Raw genomic sequence first — 25,417 nt, forward strand, 5'->3', positions numbered from 1 at the left:
TCGGCAAGTATTTTTTTTTTTTTTTTATTTATTTAGTACCCAAATAACAGTACTGGACCAATTACAATCTGGGTTAGTGTATTAAGCGTATTAGTAAATTTACCGTTTACAGATCATAAACATAACAACAAAACAGTATAAAATACATAGACTACATAAACGCCGTTTATATGTAAGTGTGTGAAAAAACTCAAAATGAGAAAAACACACTCACATACGAACAACGACGAAAAAAAACTTATAAAGTAATTAAAGAAAAACAGAAAATACATAGTATGTAAAACAATTAAATACAAAAATACAGAATAAATATATAATATAACAGCAAGATGCTAAAAAGTGACTGGTTGCAACCTAATATCGTTAGCAGTATTCTTAATGATGCGTAAATTAGAATTGAAGATGTCAAAGAGATCAGAGTTCGCATTGTAGTGAGCTTGCATTTGTACTAGAGGTGACTGCACCAAAATATTTGATCTGGCTCTGTTAACATAAAACGTTTGTGAAGTACGAGAAGCAACACGTGGTACGTGGAGATTAAGAAGTTGCAATAACTCAGGAGTATTTACTTGATTGTTAATAATTTTAAATAAAAAGCATAAAGATTGAGTTATTCTACGACGCTGAAGACTTTGCATCTTAAATTTATCGAGAAGTAGCTCTTCAGAAAATCCCCTAGCAGGATAAATGCCAGTGGATTTAAAGTGCATACTTTTTAAAAACCGCCTCTGTACTGATTCCAAAACAGTTGTGTGATTTTGATAAATTGGAGACTAAACTATCGATGCATAATCGAGTTTGGGGAGAACAAGAGATGAATATAAATTTTGCAAGTGTCAATATCGGTAAGTTCTTTCGCATTTCGTAAAATGAAACCTAGAGTACTAAACGCACCCGCAACGATATTAGTGATGTGTGGAACAAATGATAGTCTGCAGTCAAATATGACCCCCAGGTCCTTAACAGAGCTGGGGCGACAAATGGAAGTATTATGTATATGATAATCGTAGTGTGTTGGAGAAGGGCTTCTAGAAAAAGACATAACATTACATTTAGACGCATTTAGCTGCAAACAATTAGTGTCACACCATATACTGATTTTATTTAAATTTTCTTGAAGTCTAATGCAATCGTTGACAAAGATGGTGTCCAATCATCAACGAGACTGGGACCAGTACCTTCCATTCTTCGCAATGGCATATAGATCTGCTGTTAATGAATCAACTGGCCAAACACCAGCAAAAGTCCTATTTGGACGTGAGATGCGTCTACCCTGTGATCTAGAGTTTGGATGTCGACCTGGAGAAGATGTTGCTGGTGAGGATTACGTGAATGAATTACGAAGAAGAATGGACGATATACATGAGTTGGTCCGTTCTAATCTTCAGATCGCTAGCGACCGAATGAAGAAACGATACGATACCCAAGCCGAGAGGGGATGTTTCAAAGAGAACGACAAAGTCTGGCTTTATAATCCAAAGAAGCGAACAGGTTGTTCTCCCAAGTTGCAGCAGTTCTGGGAAGGTCCGTACCTCATTGTCAAGAAAATTAAGGACGTTATCTACCGAATAAGCAAGATTCCTAGGGGAAAGCCGATGATAGTCCACCATAACCGGTTGGCGCCGTACGAGGGAGACCACGACGTAGATGAAGAAGTGGAAGTAAACCAAGTTCGAGAGATGCCTGACCTCACGTTTGAAGAGTTCATGGGTGCCTACGGAGGTACCGGTAAAGCAAGACATGGTGTTACCACTGAAGAAAATCGAGATCTTCTCGCATTTCCCGATGACTATTCGCTGGCCCATACCATCCCGGTCAGTATCAAAGACGCACGAGGGTTGGCATCCGCCTTCCGAAGGAAGTTTGGTCGAGTTGCAGAACTTCAATGCCAACTGCCAGCTCCTGGCAAAGCATTGAAACTCCAAGATGCATCACGTTACCTATTCTATCTGGTAACAAAAGACACTGTCCGTGACCAACCTACCTACCAAGATGTATGGGATGCATTAATTCAATTGAGAGAGCACGTGTTGGAGTCCGACGTGCAAAAGTTAGCCATGCCAAAGTTAGAATGCAGCCAATTAGACTGGAGAGTTATCCGAAATATGGTAGAAGAAATTTTCCAAGACACCGAGGTCCAGGTGTTAGAATGTTGCAATCCGCATAGTTACTGGTGCGGAGAGAAGACCGTCCCCTGCCACTTTTATACAACTGGGAGTTGTAAAAGAGGGTCCAGTTGCCGATACCAGCATTTAGTTCCAGTCCTGACAAGGTTCCAGGAGGAACCATCTTTTAAGGAGGGGGCAATGTGACGAATTTCTAACTGAGGCCGGTAAACAAACAACAGCGACACGTCATCGACGAGTAATGTCTCCGCTAATCCAGAAGTTTCCCGATGATAGGCGGAGACCTGCCTTAGGCCTTCCAAATGTTCTCGAAGCAGAGCCGTATCTATATAAGCGGATGATTTTTAAGCAGCAGCCAGTCAGTCAATGAACGAGCCGCAACCCGTGATATAATTGTATTCGAATCGGATTTAGTGAAATGTATTTATTAGTTATCGGAAGTATGTTTAGTTAATTAAATCATAAATTTGAGTTGTAAATAAATTAGATGTGTTAGTTGGTGTTATTTGTAATTATTAAATAAATAAGCGATGTAAATAAAATAATATAAGTAAGTCTTCCTTTATTTAAATTAGTGCCTAAAAATATAAATAAATAAAATAGTAGAGTCAACCGCGTAAAAAGACAATTCGCGTAACAATACTATAGAATGGCAGCAGGCTGATTGGTCTATATGAAATTACTTCATTTATAGGTTTTCCAGGTTTCGGAATAAGTATAAGATCGACAGCTTTCCACTGAGCAGAAAAGTGTCTTAACCATAGCAGTGCGTTGAGTATTGTTGTTACTAGCACGAGCCTTTTTCTTGGGAATTCTCTACTAAGATCAGATCAAACCCTGATCAAGTTTCTTCTGGTTGTCTCATGTATCTCTTTGACTTTGAAGAGTTTTGAAATTTGGGACATTTGATGTGGAGCTTCAACAGTTTCTTTGATCTTAGCTTCTATTTCAGGAGTATTTTCGATGGAAGAGGCTGAAAAAAACTTCCTCCAGATATTCTCGGAAGGTATTTGCTTTTTCCTCAGCAGTGCGTGCCCATGTTCGGTCTCTTTTACGAATTGGTGGAATTTGCTCATTTTGACTTTTCAAGTTCTTAATCGCTTTCTATGACGAATAGTCTGTATCTTCTGTACTCGTCAGATATTCTGAGTATTTATTAAATGATGCATTCTTTATATTGTTTATAAGCTCTTTTAATTCTCTAGAAGCTTTGTCATAAGTTTTTGTCATAGATTTGCCCAGTAATTAAATCAAACCCAGGTGCTTTCCTGGAATTTATGTTTGATTTAATTTCGTCGGTCACTTCTTTTGGAATGACCAGTTTAATTTTACCTTCTTCCTGTGTGACATTTTCCCATTGAAGTCTGATATCACCTTTATTTGGCTGGAATGTTTCCTCGAGAAACATAAATATATTAACGCTTATTCTGCGAATTTTAGATGATATTTGATAAATAAGCTTGTCTTTTGCACAGTATTTTAAAACATATTATTTTTCTTAATTTGATGTCCTTTAATCATTACTAATTAAATTCGAACTTTTTCTTATCCTATTTTAGTTTTGTAAAAGTCGTTTTAAATATATATTGTTTAATTAATTTACTTTTACCTTTTGTGATGTAAATGAAGACGTAAACGCAAACATAAAGTAATTCCAAAAGCTTTGTCAACTGTAGTGTAATTGGTTATTTTTTTTTACTTTTTCTAAAAAACGCTTGAATTCTGCGATAGGCAGCTTGTTGAATGATCTACGGTCTACGGATCTCATTCAGAAGCAATGCTGGCTTAAGTAGGTGGTCCAGTGGCGTACCAAGAATTTTTTGGGGGTCATGGATCTTGAGGGTAATTTAATTACTTTTCTCTGATGCAAGGTCAGTTAGTCTAAGGATATGTCACTAGGATAAGTGGGGTTTCAATTATTTTTTGGATTTGCCTAATTTTTGTTGCTTGACAGCTCTCGGTTTTTCTTATTTAGAATTATTGAATTAATATTTATTTTCATCTGGGGTGGATCATGAGCCCCATGACACCCCACTTGAATCCGCCACTGAGGTGGTCCCATTCTAGCAACTATGTAAAGTGATCAGAAATAATTGGTCGAACACTGCGATAATAGGTGACTTACAATAAAATCCACGTTTGTAAAAATAATCAACTGATTACTTAATTAAAATAACTAATTTGTTTTTTATTCAACGTCACAATGTATAGTTTTGTATCTCATTTTAGTAATAAAATAGTAAACAAAGAGTATGCAATTATTTATTGATTACAATAAAATATATTTCTAAAGACTATCATGAAATGGATATTCCGGATGCTTATCTACACTGAAACAAAAAAAAATATAATGTATTTCTTATATCTATATTATAAGGTTCAAAATATAATAAGAGATCGAACAAAGTTAAACTACTTATTCTAGTAGAATAGACATTCTAATAAAATATATATTCCAATAAAAAATAGATATTCTTAAATTACAGCAGGCAGATACCCATATTTTTATTAAGGCAACAATACCATAGGCATAGCCTGGTGTGTGTACAAGAAAACATATTTAAATATTTATTACAGTTTTATATATTTTAACCTTCCGATGACCAACCTTTTTTTGTTACACGGATGACCAACGGGGGTAAAAAATGACCCCAAGTCAAAAATGACAATTGACAAAAAATTGAAGTTGTTTTAAGAAATGTAATAATGTATTCGTAATTTTAATGTTACTATTGTATCAAGAAATTATAAATAAACATTAGTAAAGCATATTTTTAATTACAACAGAACAAAAACAGGAATCATCATTCTGAACTTAGAACTAAAGAAATTTTAAAATATACACTAATTACGTCGCCACAGGTTTGACAAACAATACTTTTTCAATCTTGAAATGTTTCTTACATACAATTCCACATAATAGACGGTATTTACTTAATATTAAATTGGAATATGGAAAGCCAAGGGAGTTCGTCTTTGACTCCAAATTCAGAATTTTTTTTTTTTTCGTAAAATATAGGGAATTTTACGAAAAAAAAATATGAGGGTATATAAAATATATATAAAATAATGAACCATACAGAAGTAAAAACTTCTTTTGTATATTGGTATGAAAAGTTTTATTAAAAAACATAAAAGTCCTCCAAAAGGATTTGCAAAACGTTTTCAATCTGAATCAGATCATCCTCAGTGCCTAGAACGAAGTATTTCCACGTTACAATGAATGCAGAAGGTTAAAATTGTGACTAGATTAAAGAAAAATGTGGCAATACTTACGTTCTGCTTCGTAAAAGAAACTAGCAACTTTTTGAAAAGTTTTTGAAAAGCTAGTTTCTTTTACGAAGCAGAACGTAAGTATTGCCACATTTTTCTTTAACCTAGTCACAATTTTAACCTTTTGCATATATTGTAACGTGGAAATACTTCGTTCTAGGCACTGAGGATGATCTGATTCAGATTGAAAACGTTTTGCAAATCCTTTTGGAGGACTTTTATGTTTTTTAATAAAACTTTTTATACCAATATACAAAAGAAGTTTTTACTTCTGTATGGTTTTTTAACTATGGTATACAGCCAGCTACGGGGACTTTCCCATTGATTTTGAAAAAATAATGAGTTTAAAATTGAAAATATTTCTGAATTTATTAAATAAAAACATGCACTGGGGTCCAAATGTACCCCCTTGGCCATCCGAAGGTTAATAAAGAATCATTTGCTCAAACACAAATCTAATAAAACAAAATAATAATCAAATATTAATGAGAAATTAGAGAAAAATATGAGAAATGAGAAAAATTAATGAGAAATTAGAGAAAATATTAATGAGAAAGAGATGTTAATTTTATCCTCAGATCCGGTTCGACTTCCAAATGGTTCCTATATTTATTTTTAAGGAAAAGCAGTGTTAAAAACCCTACCTCACACGTATAGGTCGTAACAAAAGGAATTAGAAATGTTATCGCTTTTTCTGCTAAAACTGGGTACCTACTCGTGGCGGCAAAACAGCCAAAAATCTATCAGTGATATTTTTTCTAATATGTCTTTGAGTGCTTTATCACACGATAGTTCAATTACTGACTCAACATACGTCCGTTGTAAATGGATACCTTATCCACGCTTTGTTACTGTGGATGGGGGAAAGTATTCCTTTAGATTTGCCTCTTGCAGGACCTCCAGTCCTAGCAGGTGTTTCTTGAAAGCCACTGAAATCTCATCCGACAATGAATTTACGATATAATTTTTTTTTGTAGTTCCGTTAGCTTTGCAAAAGCTTTGTAATTTCCTGCTTCCGCGCGACGTGTCTACAAATTAAGTTTTTTTGTTGCAGTTTCCACCTTCTCTTGTACTTTAAATACAGTTACATTGCTACCAACCGTGTAGTGTCATATTTAAATTGTTCAAGAAGTCAAAAATATCACAAAGGTAGGCTACCTTCTTGTTCTTCTTCTTCTTATAATAGGCCTCTTGGCCTGTTCCTTGCCGATTTTGAGCTTGTATTCGTAGCTGTGATGTTGACTGTCAGCTATCTCGCCACCTTTTAAAGGGCCTTTCTATTGGTCTCTTGCCTGTTGGCTTCGAATCGCTGGCTATACGGGCTATTCTCTCGCTGTCCATTCTCGTCACATGCTGATTCCACTCTCGTCGTCTCTGTCTTCCCCACCGTACTATATCTTGTATGTTACAGAGATCTCTTATTCTGTCGTTCGGTATTTAGTCTCTCAGTGTTTTCCCAGTTATTGACATCAGCGTTCTCATTTCTGATGTTCTCAGTATCCTCTTGGTTTCTACTGTGTCACATCTTGTTTCTATCGCGTACGTCATGATCGGTCTTACACATGATTTGTATATGCGTACTTTCCCTTCCAGCCTCATATCTTTGTTCCTCCAGATGACATCCCTCAGACATCCTGACACGTAATTGGCTTTATTTGCTTGCTTTCGGACGCTCTCTTTAACATCTCCATAACTACATATTTCGATTCCCAGATATTGGAATCTCGAGATTTGTTCAATTAGTTCGTTGTTAATTACTAGGCTATCTTGATTAACCAATTGACATCATGAAAACTGTCTTTAAATTGAAATATTGCATCCCTAGCCGTTGGTGTATGTGCTTCTAAGAATATTGAAATTTCTTCCTTCAATTCAATAGGTCTTTCTAAAACATTCCCTTTTGATAGCCAACGCACTTCGTAGTGCAAAATAAGATTTTAATGTTCACTTCCCATTTCTCTGCATAAAGCAGAGAATACTTTGTGAGTTCAGTGGGCGAGATTTTATGAAGTTTAAAAAATTTACACTCTCATTCTATGAATTTACAATTACAATACACTAGAATTTACAATCCTATGTGTTATTTCATGTGTTATTGTGTTACTTGATAGAGCCAGCGAATTCACTTCTTGCCTTTTCCTGCTTTCATCACATATTATCCGAGATGCTACTATTTTCATTGCTAGAACTATTAATTTCTTGGCAATTGTGTGTGGATAACCTGTTTCAGCAATTAATTTTGATATTTTATAAGAAGCCAGTATAAGGTTTTCAGATTGAGCGTTCTGAGAAAATTCAAAAACATATTCTTTATGGTAGCTATTAATTCTCTCTTTTTATTTATAAAAAAACCTATTCGTCAAAGCCAGGTGACCCGGCATTTTGCTTTCGTGGCCCGGTACCGGGTCGTGACCCACCTTTTGGGAAACGCTGCCATATATAAAAATTTCAAACATTGACGAGCAAACTGCTCGTCAAAAGTTAGGGATATAATAGAAAATTGTGCTCAATTTTTATTTGTTGCTTTTTTCGTGAACAGATTAACGGATTCCGCTAATTTTTTTTATTATTTTAGATTTTTTTTCTTCAGTATTTACACAGTTATGCAAAGGTTTCTCAGACTTATTTTTTGTACTTATACCGGGCGGAAGAAAAGGAATGTTTTTCTTATGTTATGTTTGTGACACCATGTAGGGAGGACGAGGTACAAATGTATACGAGTATACATCGAAATCATATTGTAGTTTTATGTTTTGTGAACATTTTGTTTTTGAATGTCCGTGACATCTTTAGAAACAAAAAAAAAATTGACGGTTTTGTAATTTAATATGCGTTTTAACCGAAACAAAATTTTGAAATTTGAAATATCTTGTATGGAGGAAATGTCACAAAGGCGAGTATACAGTATACTTCGATATTATGTTGTAGTCTCATATTTTGTGAATATTAAATTTTTTTAATTTCTCGGATATCTTTAATAACAAAGAAACTAGACGGTATTACTCTTTAATATGTGTTTTAACTGAAAACATGAGTCACACATGTTAAAACATAGAAACACTTTAAATATAAATACCGTCTAGTTTCTTTGTTGTTAAAATATCAGAGAAATTAAAAAAATAAGGTGTCAAGTTGACAAATGCCAAAGTTATAATAATTTTTGGGTCCCTTACAGAAAATATTGAATTTTGGCGGTTTTTTAGTAGATAGTGTGTTGGTTTGTGTTCCCGTTTGGTTTTTTAATTTGTTATTTGCAGTTTAGAATAGTTTACTGACAATTTATTTCTTCTGATTAGGTAAGGTATTGGAAACTTTATTATACTATAGTATTAAGGTAATATGGACGATAAAATAGGCGGGAATCAGCCCCCGGCTAAACAGGATTCACCTGATAGAAGCGTAATAAACTCAGAAATGGATATAACAAAAAATAAATGGTAAAGCTTATGATATCCAGAACAGGTATGCAGCAATAGATATAGGTCCCTTTTATGTCATTGTTGAACCAGTAGATAATAGTTATCGTTTATCACCAGTAAAAGTAGGTCATTTTCTTTTTAATAATTCTAATTTTAAAAACGAGGTTGTTGACATTAAATTAATACGTAGAAACAAAGTAAAAGTTATATTTAAAACATTCCATATAGCAAATAAAATCAATAAACATGAGGTTATTAAAAAAAATAATTTAATCGCTTACATTCCTATGTTTTTTAACCACAAGAAGGGTATAATCAAAGAAATTGACACGTTTTTAACTGACAAATATATATTAGATAATATTGAGAGCGAAAGAAGAGTAGTACAGGTAAAAAGAATGACGAAGAAAATACTAGGCTCAGATAATGAGGTACAATATATACCTAGACAAATGCTTATCGTGACATTTTTAGGTAATAGTTTACCACAATATGTTTTTTTTTATTTAAACAATATAAATACACCTAATCTACAAGATTAATCAGTATTTTTTCTTTAACCTAATTTCCCTAAAAATGTTTGTAAACTAGATGTCACCTGGTCCAGCCTAGCTTTTTTTTTACATGAAATGTCCACTTCTTTGTTGTGGCTACACAGCACAGCACTGACTCTGCTTTTCACTAATTGCTCACGTATTTGTTGTGGCTACAATACAATGCACAACACTAACAAGCCCGGCACAACTTCACACATTACACGAGCTCGAACGGTTTAGTCCTCTTGAGCCTTCGCATCTGGGGTTCGTTGACAAGAAGCTGAAGTGCTTCATGGTTGGGATGCTTATGGAGCCTGTCTTCATGTCTCCTGGCGACTTTCTTAATTTCATTTGGAATAGATTCGATTTTAAGATCTCTACGCAAATCGTCGTTCCGAACATACCAGGGAGCACATACAATATTCCTTAATATTCGGTTCTGGAGCGTTTCTAAATTTCAGTAATTACTTTTTTTGGTACAGCCCCATAATTGTAGGCCATAGGTCCACACCGGCTTCAATATCTGTTGGTAAATTAGTATTTTGTTCTGGATGGAAAGTTGAGAGTACCTACCTATTAGCCAATACATATTTTTGTACTTTATCTTCATCTGTTCAGTTTTCTTTTTAACGTGCTCCTTCCATTTTAGTTTGACGTCGAGATTTAAATCCAGGTATTTCGCTGTTTTTTTATTAGGAACAACGTTGTTGTTTAGGATAATTGGAAGATTATTGATTTTCTTGGTAGTGAAGTTAATATGAACTGACTTCTGTTCATTAAACTTTATACGCCATTTTTTGGACCAGCCTTCTATGCCATTAATTGCATTTTGTAAATTAATCGTAGATCCCTCTATAGTTGCTACTATTGTCATGACCTCTGTAGCATCAGCAAATGTGGCCAGTTGGATGTTTTCCCTCTCAGGAATGTCAGATGTGTACAAAAGGTATAGTATTGGTCCAAGAACGCTACCTTGTGAAACCCCTGCATTTATTTGCTTTAACTCAGAGTACTCGTTTTCCATTTTAGGCTATCATGAAATGGATATTCTCTCTAAAATAATTAACTCTAAATGTTCGCTGGTGTAGGTATGATTTCAATATTTCAACGAGTTGCATAGGAAATATTTTCTTTAGCTTCATTAAGAGACCGTTGTGCCATACTTTGTCAAATGCTTTTGCGATATCCAGGAATACTGCCGAACAAATATGTACCATACTACCAATACTACCACAATATGTAAAAATAAATTTGGTCAGGTTTGTAGTAGAACCATATATTTTTCCGGTGGTCCAGTGTTTCAAATGTATAAGATATGGACATACGGCAAAATACTGTAGAAGTACCACAAATAAATGCAAACGATGTGTGGTGGATTATCTTATTGCGCAGATAAATTAAACTTTGTGGTGTGGACTGTACAATATTTTATGTGAATAAAATAGAACAAATTTATAACTATTACAAAAGTGACAATTCTAAAATTAATTCTGACGTGGAGTCTTTTCTTTTTTTATTGTAATCGATGTATTACTTTGTTGCTATAGTAACTTCATATCGCCACCTTTGGATGTTCGAATACAAAGCACAGGGAAGTAACAGGCGCTATATTGCCGCATTGCACTATTTTTCTTGGTAATGTCTATTTGGTATAAATGTTCTAACAATGTGGCCAAATTCACGAAAATGCAGACACTCAAGAATGCACAAAAGAAGAATATTGCATACATTGTGAAACAAATGGACATCAGTCTATTTCCAAACATTGTCCCAAATATTTGCAACAGGTAAATATAAAAAAAATTATGTCACACAAAAATTTATCTTTTAAGGAAGCGAAATTGTTAGAAAAAATAGCAGTTACTCTAAAGTAACTTCTAATAATAGATTTGATGTATTGAACAATTTGGAAAATTTTCCACAAATAAGTCAACTTGATAACTCTGACATATCATCTACACCAACCAGTTCAAATAAAAATTGGGTACCCCGACCACAATCACAACCAAAAAAGCGTAAAGCTATTTCACCGATTATTATAGAAGAAACACCAAATTTCAAAACAAAATTAAAATAAATAATTCAATCTTACCGAATCCCCACAGAGAAGACTTTCAGATATACAAGGAAAAATTAGAAATGATAGTAATGCAAAAACTATCTATAATATTCGAAAATATGTATAAAAAACTTAATTTAGATGTCACAGAAATGCAGGTTATAAAAGACACACAAAATGAACTAAAAAATTTATTAGGGTCTATTCAACAAGATGAAGGAAATCAACAGAATGAATAAGGAGTTTAATATATTATAGTGGAATGCAAAGTCTATAATCTAGATATAAATCAAATCTCTTAAGTCATATAAATCCAACACAAAATGTTGATTTAATTGCACTAAATGAAACTTGGTTATTACCTAACCAAACTTTTAGATTACATAGGTAACTATAATTTTATAAATATAAGTAGAGGAGATGGATATGGTGGTGTAGGAATACTTATAAAAGATCATTTTTGTTATTCTGAAATAAAATTTAGAAACCACTTTAATACAAAAATAGAAATTTGTGCAATATATAATATAGAAGACCTCAAAATATCAATCATATGTATATATAAACCACCAAATGTACAAGCTACTAAAAATGATTGGATGAACATATTTACACAAATACAAGGAGAAGGTATAATTTGTGGGGACTTCAATGCACATCATAGCATATGGGGTTCGGTGCACGACAATATTCAAGGTAAAAATTTAGCAGACGCTCTAGAAAATCTCAATTTTATTGTTTTAAATGATGGTAGAACAACAAAAATTACTAGACCGAATGAAAATCCTTCTCCAGTGGATCTAACACTTATTTCACCAAGCTTGATCGGTTACATAGAATGTAATCCTTTAGATGATACGCTAGGCTCAGACCACTTTCCCATAAGTACAATCTTAACAAGGAGATTTCCGTATAAAACTTTGATAAAAAAACCAAGTATCATAATTCCTAAATATACAGAATCAATCCATTTAAATAATATTTTAGTAAAATCTATACTGAGCGACTTTGTGGATTACACAGTAATTTACACAGACGGTTCTAAAAATCAAACAGGAGTAGGATGTGCTATGTATGTGCAAAATACCCATCAACATAATAATTACAAATTATCTAGTATTAGTAGTATTTTTACAGCTGAGATTATAGCCATCGAAAAAGTTCTAGAATGGATCAAAGAGAATAATATTGAAAAAGCTGTGATAATAACAGACTCCAGATCTGCAATATATGCAATTGAAAACACTGATTTTAGTTCATACAAATCAAAAATTTTTTGTAATATAAAAAATAATTTGTCTAAAGAGGAAGTAGTATTTATATGGGAAAAAGGGCATGCCGGTATACTGGGTAATGAGAAAGTGGATGAGTTGGCCAAAGATGCAATAAAAAATGATGAGATCCTAATTCAGATCTTAACGACAGAAGCAATAAATGACGTCAAAGCTAGAATAAATAAAATATGGAAAAAAATGGAGAAATATTTCAAGCATATCAAAAGTTTATGTTATATATTTAGTAGTTAAGATCTAAGGCTACTAATATCTACCTTAGTTACTAATGTTTTTATGTTTCTAGATTAATATAATGTTGTCACTGTCATAAAATATAATTGAATAAATACTGTTAACATGTCCATTTCTTGTATATAAAATTGGCGACGAGATTAGTAGAATGGACATTAAAAAGCTAAAAAAAGTACAAGCCTGTTTACGAGGCACTCTGACAAAAACTGAAAACTGTTTACATGAACGAGAAATCACAAACGAAGAAATTGAATCCAGATTACATACGTTAGACGAAACCATAAAGAAATTTCAAAATATACAATATGATATCGAACAAGAAATTGAAGACGCAGATATAGAACAAGAAACACAAGAAAGATTTGAATTTGAAGAAAAATATACAGTGATAAAGACCAAACTCCTAATTTTGCGAAAGAAAAATGGATCAAACGACCAAGATGTTTTATGTAGTACGAAAATTCAAAACATAGACCATAAGATACAATTACCAAAAGTTAATTTTCAACCATTACAAGAAACAGAAACAATTAATAACTTTACAAGGAGATTGACGGTATTTTTCCTATTAAATAACATCACAGATGAGCAAAGTAAAATTTACTTTCTATTATCTACGATCTCTCCACAACTTTATGATACTTTACATAATCTTTGTTCTCCGGAGGATCCATTAAATAAAAGCTTTGAAGAATTAATTAAACTACTTGATGACTTTATTGATCCTAAACCTAGTTTGTGGGCTCAACAACATAAATTTGTTACACATTTACAACGACAAAATGAAACTGTGGCAACATACGCTGCAGAACTCAAGAAACTTGCTTCTAACTGTGAATTTAAATGCCAGAATTGTTGTAAGTCCACAATAGATGGATTTTTATCGTTACAGTTTATCAGAGGATTGCATGACAGCGAAATTCGAATAAAAATTCTGCAAGACAGAGAAATACACACATTCTCAAAATTAGTTCAGATAGCTACATCAATTGAAATGGGAAAAATAGAAAACAATAAAATATCTGCAGACATACGTAATGAAATTGAAAAGGTGAACAAATTATCGACATCTGTAAAAAACCCTCAAAGATCATGTACTTACAAGAAAAAACATGATAATATAACATTAAAAGACTTAAGGGGAAAATGTTTCAGATGTGGACAACGAGATCATAGGTCCAACGAATGTTGGCCCATTAAAAGAACTTGCCACAAATGTCAAATAGAGGGACACCTAGCAAACGTTTGTTTAAAAAGAAACAATGCACTCCAGATTAATGATTGTACCAGTAATACAAGTGAAGAATCTATCGGCGAAATAAACCTTGTTAAGGATGAACGATCTGAAAAATATACAATTACAATCAGTATTGAAAATAGGCCAGTTACTATGGAATTTGATACAGGGGCTACACTATCTCTTATATCACTAAAATTGTACAAACAACTGAACATTCCAAAGAAAATTTTTAAAACAGACTTAATATTAAGAACTTACACAGGAGAAGTAATCAAACCTACTGGAGTTGCTTATGTTAAATGTAACTACAAGAACCAAACCTTCTTCAGCAAATTATACATTATAGCTAAGGACGTTGATCCTTTATGCGGACGTAACTGGATGAAAGAAATAAATATTGAATTGGCAGATGTACGAAGACTACAAACTGTTGAAATACCCAAATTAGACCAACTTCTTGAAGAATTTGCAACATCAGTATTTAGATCAGACCTAGGAAAAATACCAAATTTTAAAGCTCGTTTGAACTTACAGGAAAATACACAACCAATTTTCATTAAGTCTAGAAGAATTCCATACGCTCTAAAATCGAAAGTAGAAGCAGAAATAGAACGGCTAAGTTCTGAAGGTATTATAACAAAAATCGACCATAGTAATTGGGGTACACCTATTGTACCTATTGTTAAACCTAATGGGAGTATCAGACTATGTGCCGATTACAAAATAACTTTAAATAGAGTTATTAAAGACGAAAAATACCCGATACCTATCATAGAAGATATTTTTGCCAAAATGAGTGGGGGTAAATTATTTTGCACATTAGATATTAAACAAGCTTACCTTAATATGGAGATGGACGAAGACAGCGCCCTAATACAAACTTTAAGCACTCATATGGGAACATACAAAGTAAACAGACTGATGTTTGGTGTAAAAGTGGCTCCCAGTTTATGGCAAAGATTCATGGATAATTTACTTAAAGGTTTAGAAGGCGTACAATGTTTTTTTGATGATATAATAATTCAAGGATCAACAGAAGACCAGCTATTACTAAGATTAAGAGAGGTACTTACCAAGTTAAAAGAAAATAACCTACGGGTGAATAAAGAAAAATGCCAATTTTTTAAAAAGAACATAAACTATTTAGGACATAAAATTGATAAAGATGGGCTCCATAAGAACAAAGACAAAATTAAAGCAATAATAGGTATGGAACGGCCTTCTAATATAAACGAATTGCGAACTTTTCTGGGTATGGCTAATTACTACAACAAATTTATTGCTAATCTTGCGTCTATATCAAATCCTCTAAATCAACTCTTGAAGAAAGATAACAAGTTTACCTGGACTGTGAAATGCGAAGAAAGTTTTAACAGAATTAAAACGGAAATTGCAAGTGAAAACGTATTAACACATTTCGACCCGAGAAAACCTCTAATCATAGCCACGGATGCTTCACCAACAGGACTTGGAGCAGTCCTTTCACACATAGTTGAAGACGGCTCAGAAAGACCGATAGCTTTTGCGTCAAGAACCTTAACCAATGCCGAAAAGAATTACAGTCAGATTGATAAGGAAGCGACTGCGATATACTGGGGTATAAAGAAATTTTTTCATTTTTGCTATGGGCGAAAATTTACTCTGATTACTGACCACAAACCGTTAACATCAATCTTTCATCCCCACCATAATCTACCAGAACTGAGTACAATGAGACTTTTTCATTATGCTCATTTTTTATCTGGATTTGATTATGATATACAGTACAGAACAAGCACAAAAAATGCTAACGCAGACTTCTTGTCGCGGTTTCCTGTTGAGAACACAAATACATATGAAGTAGATCAACATGGCTTATACCAAATACAACAAATTCAGATATTAGAAATTAGCCCAGATATAATCGCTAAGGAGACAGAAAATGATATCGAATTACAGAAAATAATTAAAGCACTAAGAACAGGTCAATCTCTGAAACAATATGGATACAACGACAATGAATTTACTTTACAAGATGACTGTATTTTAAGAGGAACAAGGGTCGTAATACCACATAAATTTCGTAAATTTATTCTTAACGAACTGCACGCGGGACATATTGGTATATTAAAGATGAAACAACTAGCACGCAGTCATGTCTACTGGAAAAATATTGATAAAGATATTGAAGAAAAAGTGAAATCATGTAGATCATGCCGTTTAGAACAAAATGAACCAGCAAAGACACATTTACATCACTGGGAAGAGCCCACAGGTCCCTGGCAAAGAATCCATATTGACTTCGCTGGACCAATTTCTGGTTCTCAACTATTCATTGTGGTAGATGCATATACAAAATGGGTGGAAATTATATCTACAAAGGTAACAACTAGCTCGTGGTGTATACAAACGCTAAGACAAATATTTGCCACGTTCGGAAATCCATATGTGCTGGTATCTGACAACGGCCGACAATTTGTTTCAGCCGAATTTAACAAATTTCTATCCAATTGCGGTATCACCCATAGAACTATTGCTCCATATCACCCAGCAACGAACGGTCAAGCAGAACGATTTGTACAAACTATAAAAAGGACCTTGCGCAGCTTAGCGGGGGAGAGCAATAGCTTAACTGATAAACTACTTAAAGTACGAACACGTTTACGTCGTACACCAGGTGTTAACGGTTTCACCCCGTATGAGCTTATGTTCGGACGAGAAATTAGAACGGATCTTCATGCAATCTTAAGAAAACCTTGCAAACGCACAACTTCCTTTCCATCAGACAGGCCTACACCTGGTAGAGAATTTGCCTTGGGAGACAGAGTTCAGGCTAGAAAGTACTGCAGTGATCAACGATGGGTATTTGGAAAGGTAATCAGACGCATAGGTCACTTACATTATGAAATACGAACAGATGATGGTCTACTTTGGAAACGTCACTTAGATCAGCTGCTGCCAGCACCTCTAGTCTTGTAGTTGGGAATTGGGGCGGAGGACTGTTATATATTTAGTAGTTAAGATCTAAGGCTACTAATATCTACCTTAGTTACTAATGTTTTTATGTTTCTAGATTAATATAATGTTGTCACTGTCATAAAATATAATTGAATAAATACTGTTAACATGTCCATTTCTTGTATATAAAAGTTTATATTTTTCTTCTTTACATCAAGAACTTTCTCCGGCACCTGAATACATATTTAAGTATAACCTGCCAAAGCAAGATATTTCCACTATCGTCAGATTAAAAACTCGACACGGAAAATATGAGGCACATCTGTGTACAAGAATTCATCTGTACTCAGTAGATATATCTTAAAAACACCCTGTAATTATCTACGATAATTACTTTCAGTTATTTATGTCATCAAAACAACATTACAACCTTCATTCGATTATATAAATATTGTTAGCCAAGATCACGATTCACTAATAATTGCAGAGTCAATTATAAACACTTTTCATGGTCGATGCTGAATAGGCAGTTCTAAATATATAAACAGTTAAACTATAACAAGGGAATTATTTATTATTATATTAGACATTCGTCATTCTGTTTTGGTGATCAGACGTAATATTTCCACATTAAAGATAGTGTCTCTTTCTACACGAGATGTTCTTTGGGTGAGGTGCTACCAGCTTATACTAATGCGAGTGTAAATAAACCAACTCAACAAGTAAGCGTATCAATTATTCCACCCCTCGGATAAGGGATAACCACACTCACCGGGAGAAGATAGCCTTAGTGCCCAGGGCTGTCATATGGCGATCCAGAACCAGGGAAGAACGCAGGACTGGTGAACAGGACAGGTATGGAGAAACACGTCAATGTTCAGGCACCTAGACCACCTTAGACAACAGTGTGGTATGTAAAATGGATGGAGACATCAGGCCGACGCGGAGCTGAAAATGGAATAGGATGGAGATGGAACATCGTGGGACAATGGAAAATGGACAATGCTATGGAACGTGCAGCGAGGACTTGTGATACGAACAAAGACGCGTAAAAGTGGTAAGTCCATATTAGCTATTTTTATGGTATTTCCTGGTTAATATAAAGTATAAAGTATAAACATTATGTGCTACCTTAATTACATTAATATATGTTTCAAGTTTACCTATTCTTACTTAATTATTCTATTCTATTACCAATATTTATCAATATACAAAGATTTTTTTTTACCCTCATATTAAGTTATTATAGGACGCAATGATACAATTTTATATGATTTTTACATATTTATCAACGTATACCTTATCATTGCTGACTTTTATTCATTTATTATTTGACTACTGATTTTTAGTACATTTTTGCAATTTTTATGATCTTAATATTTGCTATCGTAAATATACCTATCAAAATAAATATACGATATAACAAATATACGCTATATGCATAATACATTTAAATTATTATTCTAACTACTTATTTACAAGGGTTAATATAACGTTATTTATTTTTGAATTTTTATTACTACTGCAATTTTTACATATTTTTACCATATATTGACGTATTATTTTATCTCTATATTTTTTTTACTATATATCGATATACTACATATCTATATACACCGTAAGACTATCGAATTTATATTTTCGCTAAGAAGTGCAGAAGCTGAAAAAAAATTATGTATAAATGAGTAGCAACAAAGTTACTTGGGAAGATTTTGTCAAAATAGTTGAGGAAATTGCACAAGAAATAGACAGGCAAAGCAGAAGAGTCTTAAAGAAAAAAGTTCCGAAATCTAAGGACATAAAGGAAGAAGTAACGACACAGCTAATTAAAGCTTATAACAAGTTCACACAATTGACTAGGAAAAACTGGGAAGCACTTTCGGACAAACAAAGGGAATCGTGCAACAAATATTTTGGAAAAATCAGAGACAAAGTTATACGATCATTTCAAGCAGTAAATGTGAGAACAGTGGTTCCAAGTTCAATACATCAACCAATCGACAAGGAAGTTGAAGAGGAACAAAGCGATGAGGAAATAGAAGAAGGAAAAAGCGACGAGGAAGGAGAAGAAGAAATAATTAACGACGAAATAAAAGAGAAAAAAGGTGACATAAAACAAGATATAACAATATTAAACATGGCTTTGACAATCAATGAATTTTTGAATATCGCAAGCAAGATATTGCCCAACGAGTTCGATGGAAGCGCAGGGAAATTACAACCATTTTTAGACGCATTAGAACTACTTGGAAAATTGGCAGAAGGTCATGAAGACACAGCTGTAACGCTAATAAAAACGCGACTCACCAATAAGGCTAGGAACCTAATAACCACAGAAGATACAATTCCACGGATAGCTGAAGTACTAAAGAAAGAATTAAAGGGTGATAATCCGAAGAATTTAATAGCCAAATTAGCCAAAAAAAGGCAAGGGCATAGAGATGCAGCAGTGTACGCATCTGAAGTGGAAGAGTTAGCAGAACAATTAAAAGTAGCATACATAGCGGAAGGAATGCCACTTGACTTAGCAAAGAAATATACGACCGAAGCTGTAGTAACAACAATGAAACGAAACGCTAATGCAGAGAAAGCTAAGATAATACTGGAAGCAGGTAACTTTACATCACCGCAGGAAGTAGTATCTAAATTTTTGTCGATCGATACGACTGAAGAAAATGCACAAGGAAGAGTCTTAAATTATAGGACAAACTACGAGAATAGGAGAGGACAGCAGCAATACAGAAGAGGATACCATAACAAATATGACAGAGGAAGAAGAAATAACTTCGGACAACGGAACGAAGGAGAAGCAACGGACAATCAACGAAATTATTCGAACAGAGGATACAGACAATTTAACAATCAAACATACAGAGGAAACCAGAGAGGCGGACGTAACAGGAACGTAAGATTACTAGAAATAGAGGACAGTCAAGAAGAGCAAGAAAACCAGCAGTTGGGGTTTTGAATGAACAACAAGTTGGAAGCACACAGGCAGAAATAAAATATAACATTTACAACTTCGACCTAAACCTAACGAACTTTGTACGAATGAAAACAGGAATTCTTGAAAACACAAGCACTTTTATCATAGACACAGGAGCTGACATTTCAATACTAAAATGTTCACAAGATTTTATGAAGGAACAGGTGAAACCAAACACAAAGGCGAAAATAAAAGGAGTCACTAAAGGAGAGTTGCAAACAATGGGAGAAGTTGAGACAACACTCGAAGTAAAAGGAACTCGATTCGAACACATCTTTCAATTGGTAGAACCTAACTTTCCAATTCCAACAGACGGAATCATTGGGAGAGACTTTATTTCTAACTTTCAATGTATACTAGATTACGCAAACCTTAAAATGCACATTAAAGAGGACAACGATTGTTACATTAGTACGAAAATTCTGGATAATATAGACAATGACACCATAATAATACCGCCTAGATGTGAAATTTACAGAATCGTAAAAATTTTTCAAACGTTAAAGAAAGACAGGATAGTGGAACAGCAAGAAATACAACCAGGAATATTCATAGCAAGAGCAATTATTTCAAGTAATAATCCATACATCAAAATTTTGAACACAACGTACGAAACAGTAAATGTAGACGCAAGCACAATCAGGACGTTGGATATTAAACTATTCAATATATATAGGCTAGTCAACGACAGCAAGGACAGAAAAAAAGAATTACGAGAATCACTGAAATTAGACATACCAGAATACATACGAGACAACTTAGTATCGTTATGCGAGGAATATTCGGACATATTCGCCCTAAGGCATGATATGTTAACCTGTAACAATTTCTACGAACAAAAACTAAGAGTTAAAGACCAAACTCCGGTATATATCAAGAATTATAGGACACCTCATGCGCAAACAGAGGAATTAAATCGACAAGTACAAAACCTAAGAGACCAAGGAATCATAGAACCATCTACATCCGAGTACAACAGTCCAGTAGTACTGGTACCGAAAAAAGCTATAGATGGAGGAAAAGCATGGAGATTATGCATAGATTTTAGACAACTGAACAAGAAGATAGTTACAGACAAATTTCCATTACCAAGAATAGATTCGATATTAGATCAACTAGGAAGAGCAAAATGGTTTTCAGTTATAGACTTAATGTCAGGCTTTCACCAGATACCATTAGAAAAATCATCGAGAAAATACACATCGTTCAGCACAGAAAATGGAGCATTTCAATTTACCAGATTACCTTTTGGATTAAATGTAAGCCCAAATAGCTTTTCAAGAATGATGTCAATAGCATTTTCAGGATTAACACCAGACAAAGCATTTCTTTACATGGACGATATCGTAGTAATTGGAATATCCGAAAAACATCACTTAGACAACCTGAAAAAGACATTCGAGACATGTCGAAAATTCAATTTGAAACTTAACCCAGGAAAATGTCAATTCTTTAGAAGGGAAGTAACATATTTAGGACATGATCTTTCTCAAGAGGGAGTATCACCAGACAAAGCGAAGTATGCAGTAATTGAACAATATCCGACACCTCAGACAGCGGAAGAAACAAAGAGATTTGTAGCATTTTGCAACTATTACAGACGTTTTATTAAAAATTTTGCGGAAATATGCATACCACTCAACAAATTATCGAGGAAAGGAGTAGAATTTTCGTGGACCGAGGAGTGTGAAAAAGCATTCAAAAAGCTTAAAGCATCTCTGACGAAACCACCAATTTTAAAATATCCTGATTTCAACAAACAGTTTATCTTAACAACAGACGCATCCAATGAGAGTTGTTCAGCAATCCTAAGTCAAGATTACAACGGAATTGACCTACCTATAGCATATGCATCAAGAAGTTTTAGTAAAGGAGAATGTAATAAACCTATAATCGTTAAGGAATTACTAGCGATTCATTGGGGAATTAATTATTTTAAATGTTATCTATATGGAGCACCAACATTCAAAGTAAAAACAGACCATAAACCTTTGACACACCTATTTGCAATGAAAGAACCAACCTCAAAACTCACGAGGATCAGATTAGACCTAGAAGAATATGACTTCGAAATAGAGTATATAACAGGGAAAAGTAACTACGCAGATAGTCTTTCAAGAATAACATTGCATCAACTAAAAAACCTATACATAGACAACGCCCATATACTAGCTATAACAAGAGCTCAAGCAAAAGAAAAGGAGAAAGAAGCAAGACAAACAAAGGCTGAAAGTGAACTCGCACTACAGCCAGAAGCCACCAAACAGACAGTAAGGAAGGTACTAAATAATTTAGAGGCGCATAGACTACGGTACTAAATAATTTAGAGGCGCATAGACTACCAATTTTGTCCTTTGGAGCAGAACTAATCTCACCAAGACTGAGCATTAGGGCCAAAAACAAAATAAAATGCAGCAAAAGCATAGCCACAGGATTGAATCGTTTCGATTTAAACCAAGCGTTGGTACAGCTTGATAAGCTGGCGGTAGAGAATGCAGTACGTAAAGTAAAAATATACGTAAATGATATTATTTTTAAAATGTGCACAATTGATGAATTTATTAAAGAAGGAAATAAAAAATTGAAGAATATAGAAATATACATATGTGAAGTACCAGAAACAATAAAAGATAACAAAGAAAAACACAGATTAATAGAAGAATACCATAATCACCCGATGTTCGGAGGACACTTAAAGAAAAATAGACTAATAAAGAAGCTAAAAGCAAGATTTAGATGGAAAAATTTAGAAAAAGACGTAAGAAAATACGTTAAACAATGCCATGAATGTCACATTAACAAACCGAATAGAACACTTGTCAAAGAAGACGTGATATCGGACACTTCTTCGAAACCAGAGGACACAGCGTACATAGACACGATAGGTCACCTCACTAGAAGCAATGAAGACAAAAAAGAGCGGCAAGAAGAAAAGAATAGGCTCAAAGCAACATCACAACACTTTAAAAGAGGAGACCTAGTCCTTGTAAAAAGGGAAGAGAATGGTAAGTTTGATAGTCTTTATGTAGGTCCTTTCACGATAACAGAAGTAAATAACGTTAATTGTAAAATCAGAATAGAAAACAATAAAATCAAGGAAATACATAAGAATAGATTATATGCTTACAATCCGAAAACACAGTGAGTGACAAGTGTTACGAAACAATGTTGTTAAACGAACATTTTATATTATTTATGTATTTGCGTAGGCGTAGGAAGTTGTATATAAAATAAATTTTTTTGTATTGATTACAACACAGTATGGGTTGGTAGCACGACTTTCATATTTCCCTCCCCGTAGTCGGAAAATTCCTAAAAAGGGAAGGTGTACAAGAATTCATCTGTACTCAGTAGATATATCTTAAAAACACCCTGTAATTATCTACGATAATTACTTTCAGTTATTTATGTCATCAAAACAACATTACAACCTTCATTCGATTATATAAATATTGTTAGCCAAGATCACGATTCACTAATAATTGCAGAGTCAATTATAAACACTTTTCATGGTCGATGCTGAATAGGCAGTTCTAAATATATAAACAGTTAAACTATAACAAGGGAATTATTTATTATTATATTAGACATTCGTCATTCTGTTTTGGTGATCAGACGTAATATTTCCACATTAAAGATAGTGTCTCTTTCTACACGAGATGTTCTTTGGGTGAGGTGCTACCAGCTTATACTAATGCGAGTGTAAATAAACCAACTCAACAAGTAAGCGTATCAATTATTCCACCCCTCGGATAAGGGATAACCACACTCACCGGGAGAAGATAGCCTTAGTGCCCAGGGCTGTCATATCTGCACAAATTAGGAATAGTTAATTCATCAGTCCGTTTTTGTGATAATGTTTCGATTAGAGATTTGAACCATATTTTCTTTGAATGCAAAATTAACGAGAGATATATAAATCAATTATATTACAATTTACGACAAACACAAGTTTATTTTCCAATTAGTATAGAATATCTAATAAGTTGTCATAAAATGGAAAGAAACAAATAGTCGTTTAAGTGAAATAGGTATAAATATAACAAAACTAATAAATTGAGGAAAAATAAAATAAAAATCTGTGGCTAACGGACCCGCATCCAAGCCATTTTCTCTCTCTCTCTCTCACACACACACACACACACACACACACACACACACACACACACACACACACACACACACACACACACACACACACACACTCACACACACACACACACACACACACACACACACACACACACACACACACACACACACACACACACACACACACACACACACACACACACACACACACACACACACACACACACACACACACACACACACACACACACACACACACACACACACACACATACACGGCGCCGCATTTGTTGTGGCATCTGTGCTTCAGACTGCAAAGTGGCATCATCAAGTCTATGTACGTTAGGTTGATTCTAATTAGGTGTGGATCAGTAATATATTTCTAATTTTGTTATACCCTCCTTCTAAACAAAACTACAGGGAAAACTATGATAACATTACTTGTGGCATCAGATGCCACATGTACCTTGAGATGTCATAAATACCACACTTGACACACCATGACTTAATACCTGAATTATGCCCGACATTTTTGGGATAATAAAAAACTAATAAATTACAGAACAAATTCTTGTTTTTTTAACTTTGTCAGTTATTTGCAAACAATTTGCATAAAATCTATGTTATTAATTTATTGTCATTATTATTTATTAGTCGCTTATTGCGGCTCTAATAGTTTTTCAAATAAAACTTTATATCCGTAAATTTTCTCATTTCTAATACTGGGTATTTTGATTTGCACTATTCACATTTTTGTTTTCCTGGTAGTACTTCCTTCTTCAAATCAAATTTAAAGAAAGCCATTACGGATTTTATTTGTTCGGGCATCCATGGGGTTTTTGAGGTGTTTTAAGAGTTTTTACTGACTGCGTTTCTTTTTTTCTTTTTTTTTTAACTTGTGTTTCTTTTTTTGCAGATATTTATTTCTACAATTTTGTTTAATCCATTATTATTTTTTTTAATTCATATCACTCACACCTCTTCTATTGCCGATGATATTCTCTTTTCTTGATTCTTGTACACCTGCTCTTTAATGTTTGACAATTGAACTAAAAGGTGATGCGAAAAAACTTACTTCTTTACTTACTTAATCAGTAGACTCATTGATACCTTTCGGTGTTGGGCCATTCATTCAATCTTAATCAGTGTCCTAATCTTCTGAGGTGTCGGGAGTTTCGTCTAACTCTCAATGAACTTCCTCCATTCTTTCTTAATGGTGGCCA

The 25,417-nt window shown here is 33.9% G+C and overlaps 1 protein-coding gene across 2 annotated transcripts in view; it reads right to left on the reverse strand.

Moving 5' to 3' along the window:
- Nucleotides 1–4,372: 4,372 nt before the first annotated feature.
- LOC126881434 (1,5-anhydro-D-fructose reductase-like) overlaps nucleotides 4,373–25,417 on the reverse strand; it is a 207,251-nt gene continuing 186,206 nt past the window's right edge. Inside the window, exon 5 of one of the 2 annotated variants that reach the window (XM_050645724.1) lies at nucleotides 4,373–4,451. In XM_050645724.1, the coding sequence (XP_050501681.1) occupies nucleotides 4,448–4,451 (4 nt within the window). In that variant the 3' untranslated portion in view covers nucleotides 4,373–4,447. Of the gene's footprint in view, nucleotides 4,457–25,417 lie in introns of both variants that reach the window. The other variant, XM_050645716.1, reaches the window with a different exon arrangement.

The sequence above is a fragment of the Diabrotica virgifera genome, chromosome 1, assembly GCF_917563875.1.
Source record: "Diabrotica virgifera virgifera chromosome 1, PGI_DIABVI_V3a".
In the NCBI taxonomy this organism is placed as follows: Eukaryota; Metazoa; Arthropoda; class Insecta; order Coleoptera; family Chrysomelidae; genus Diabrotica; species Diabrotica virgifera.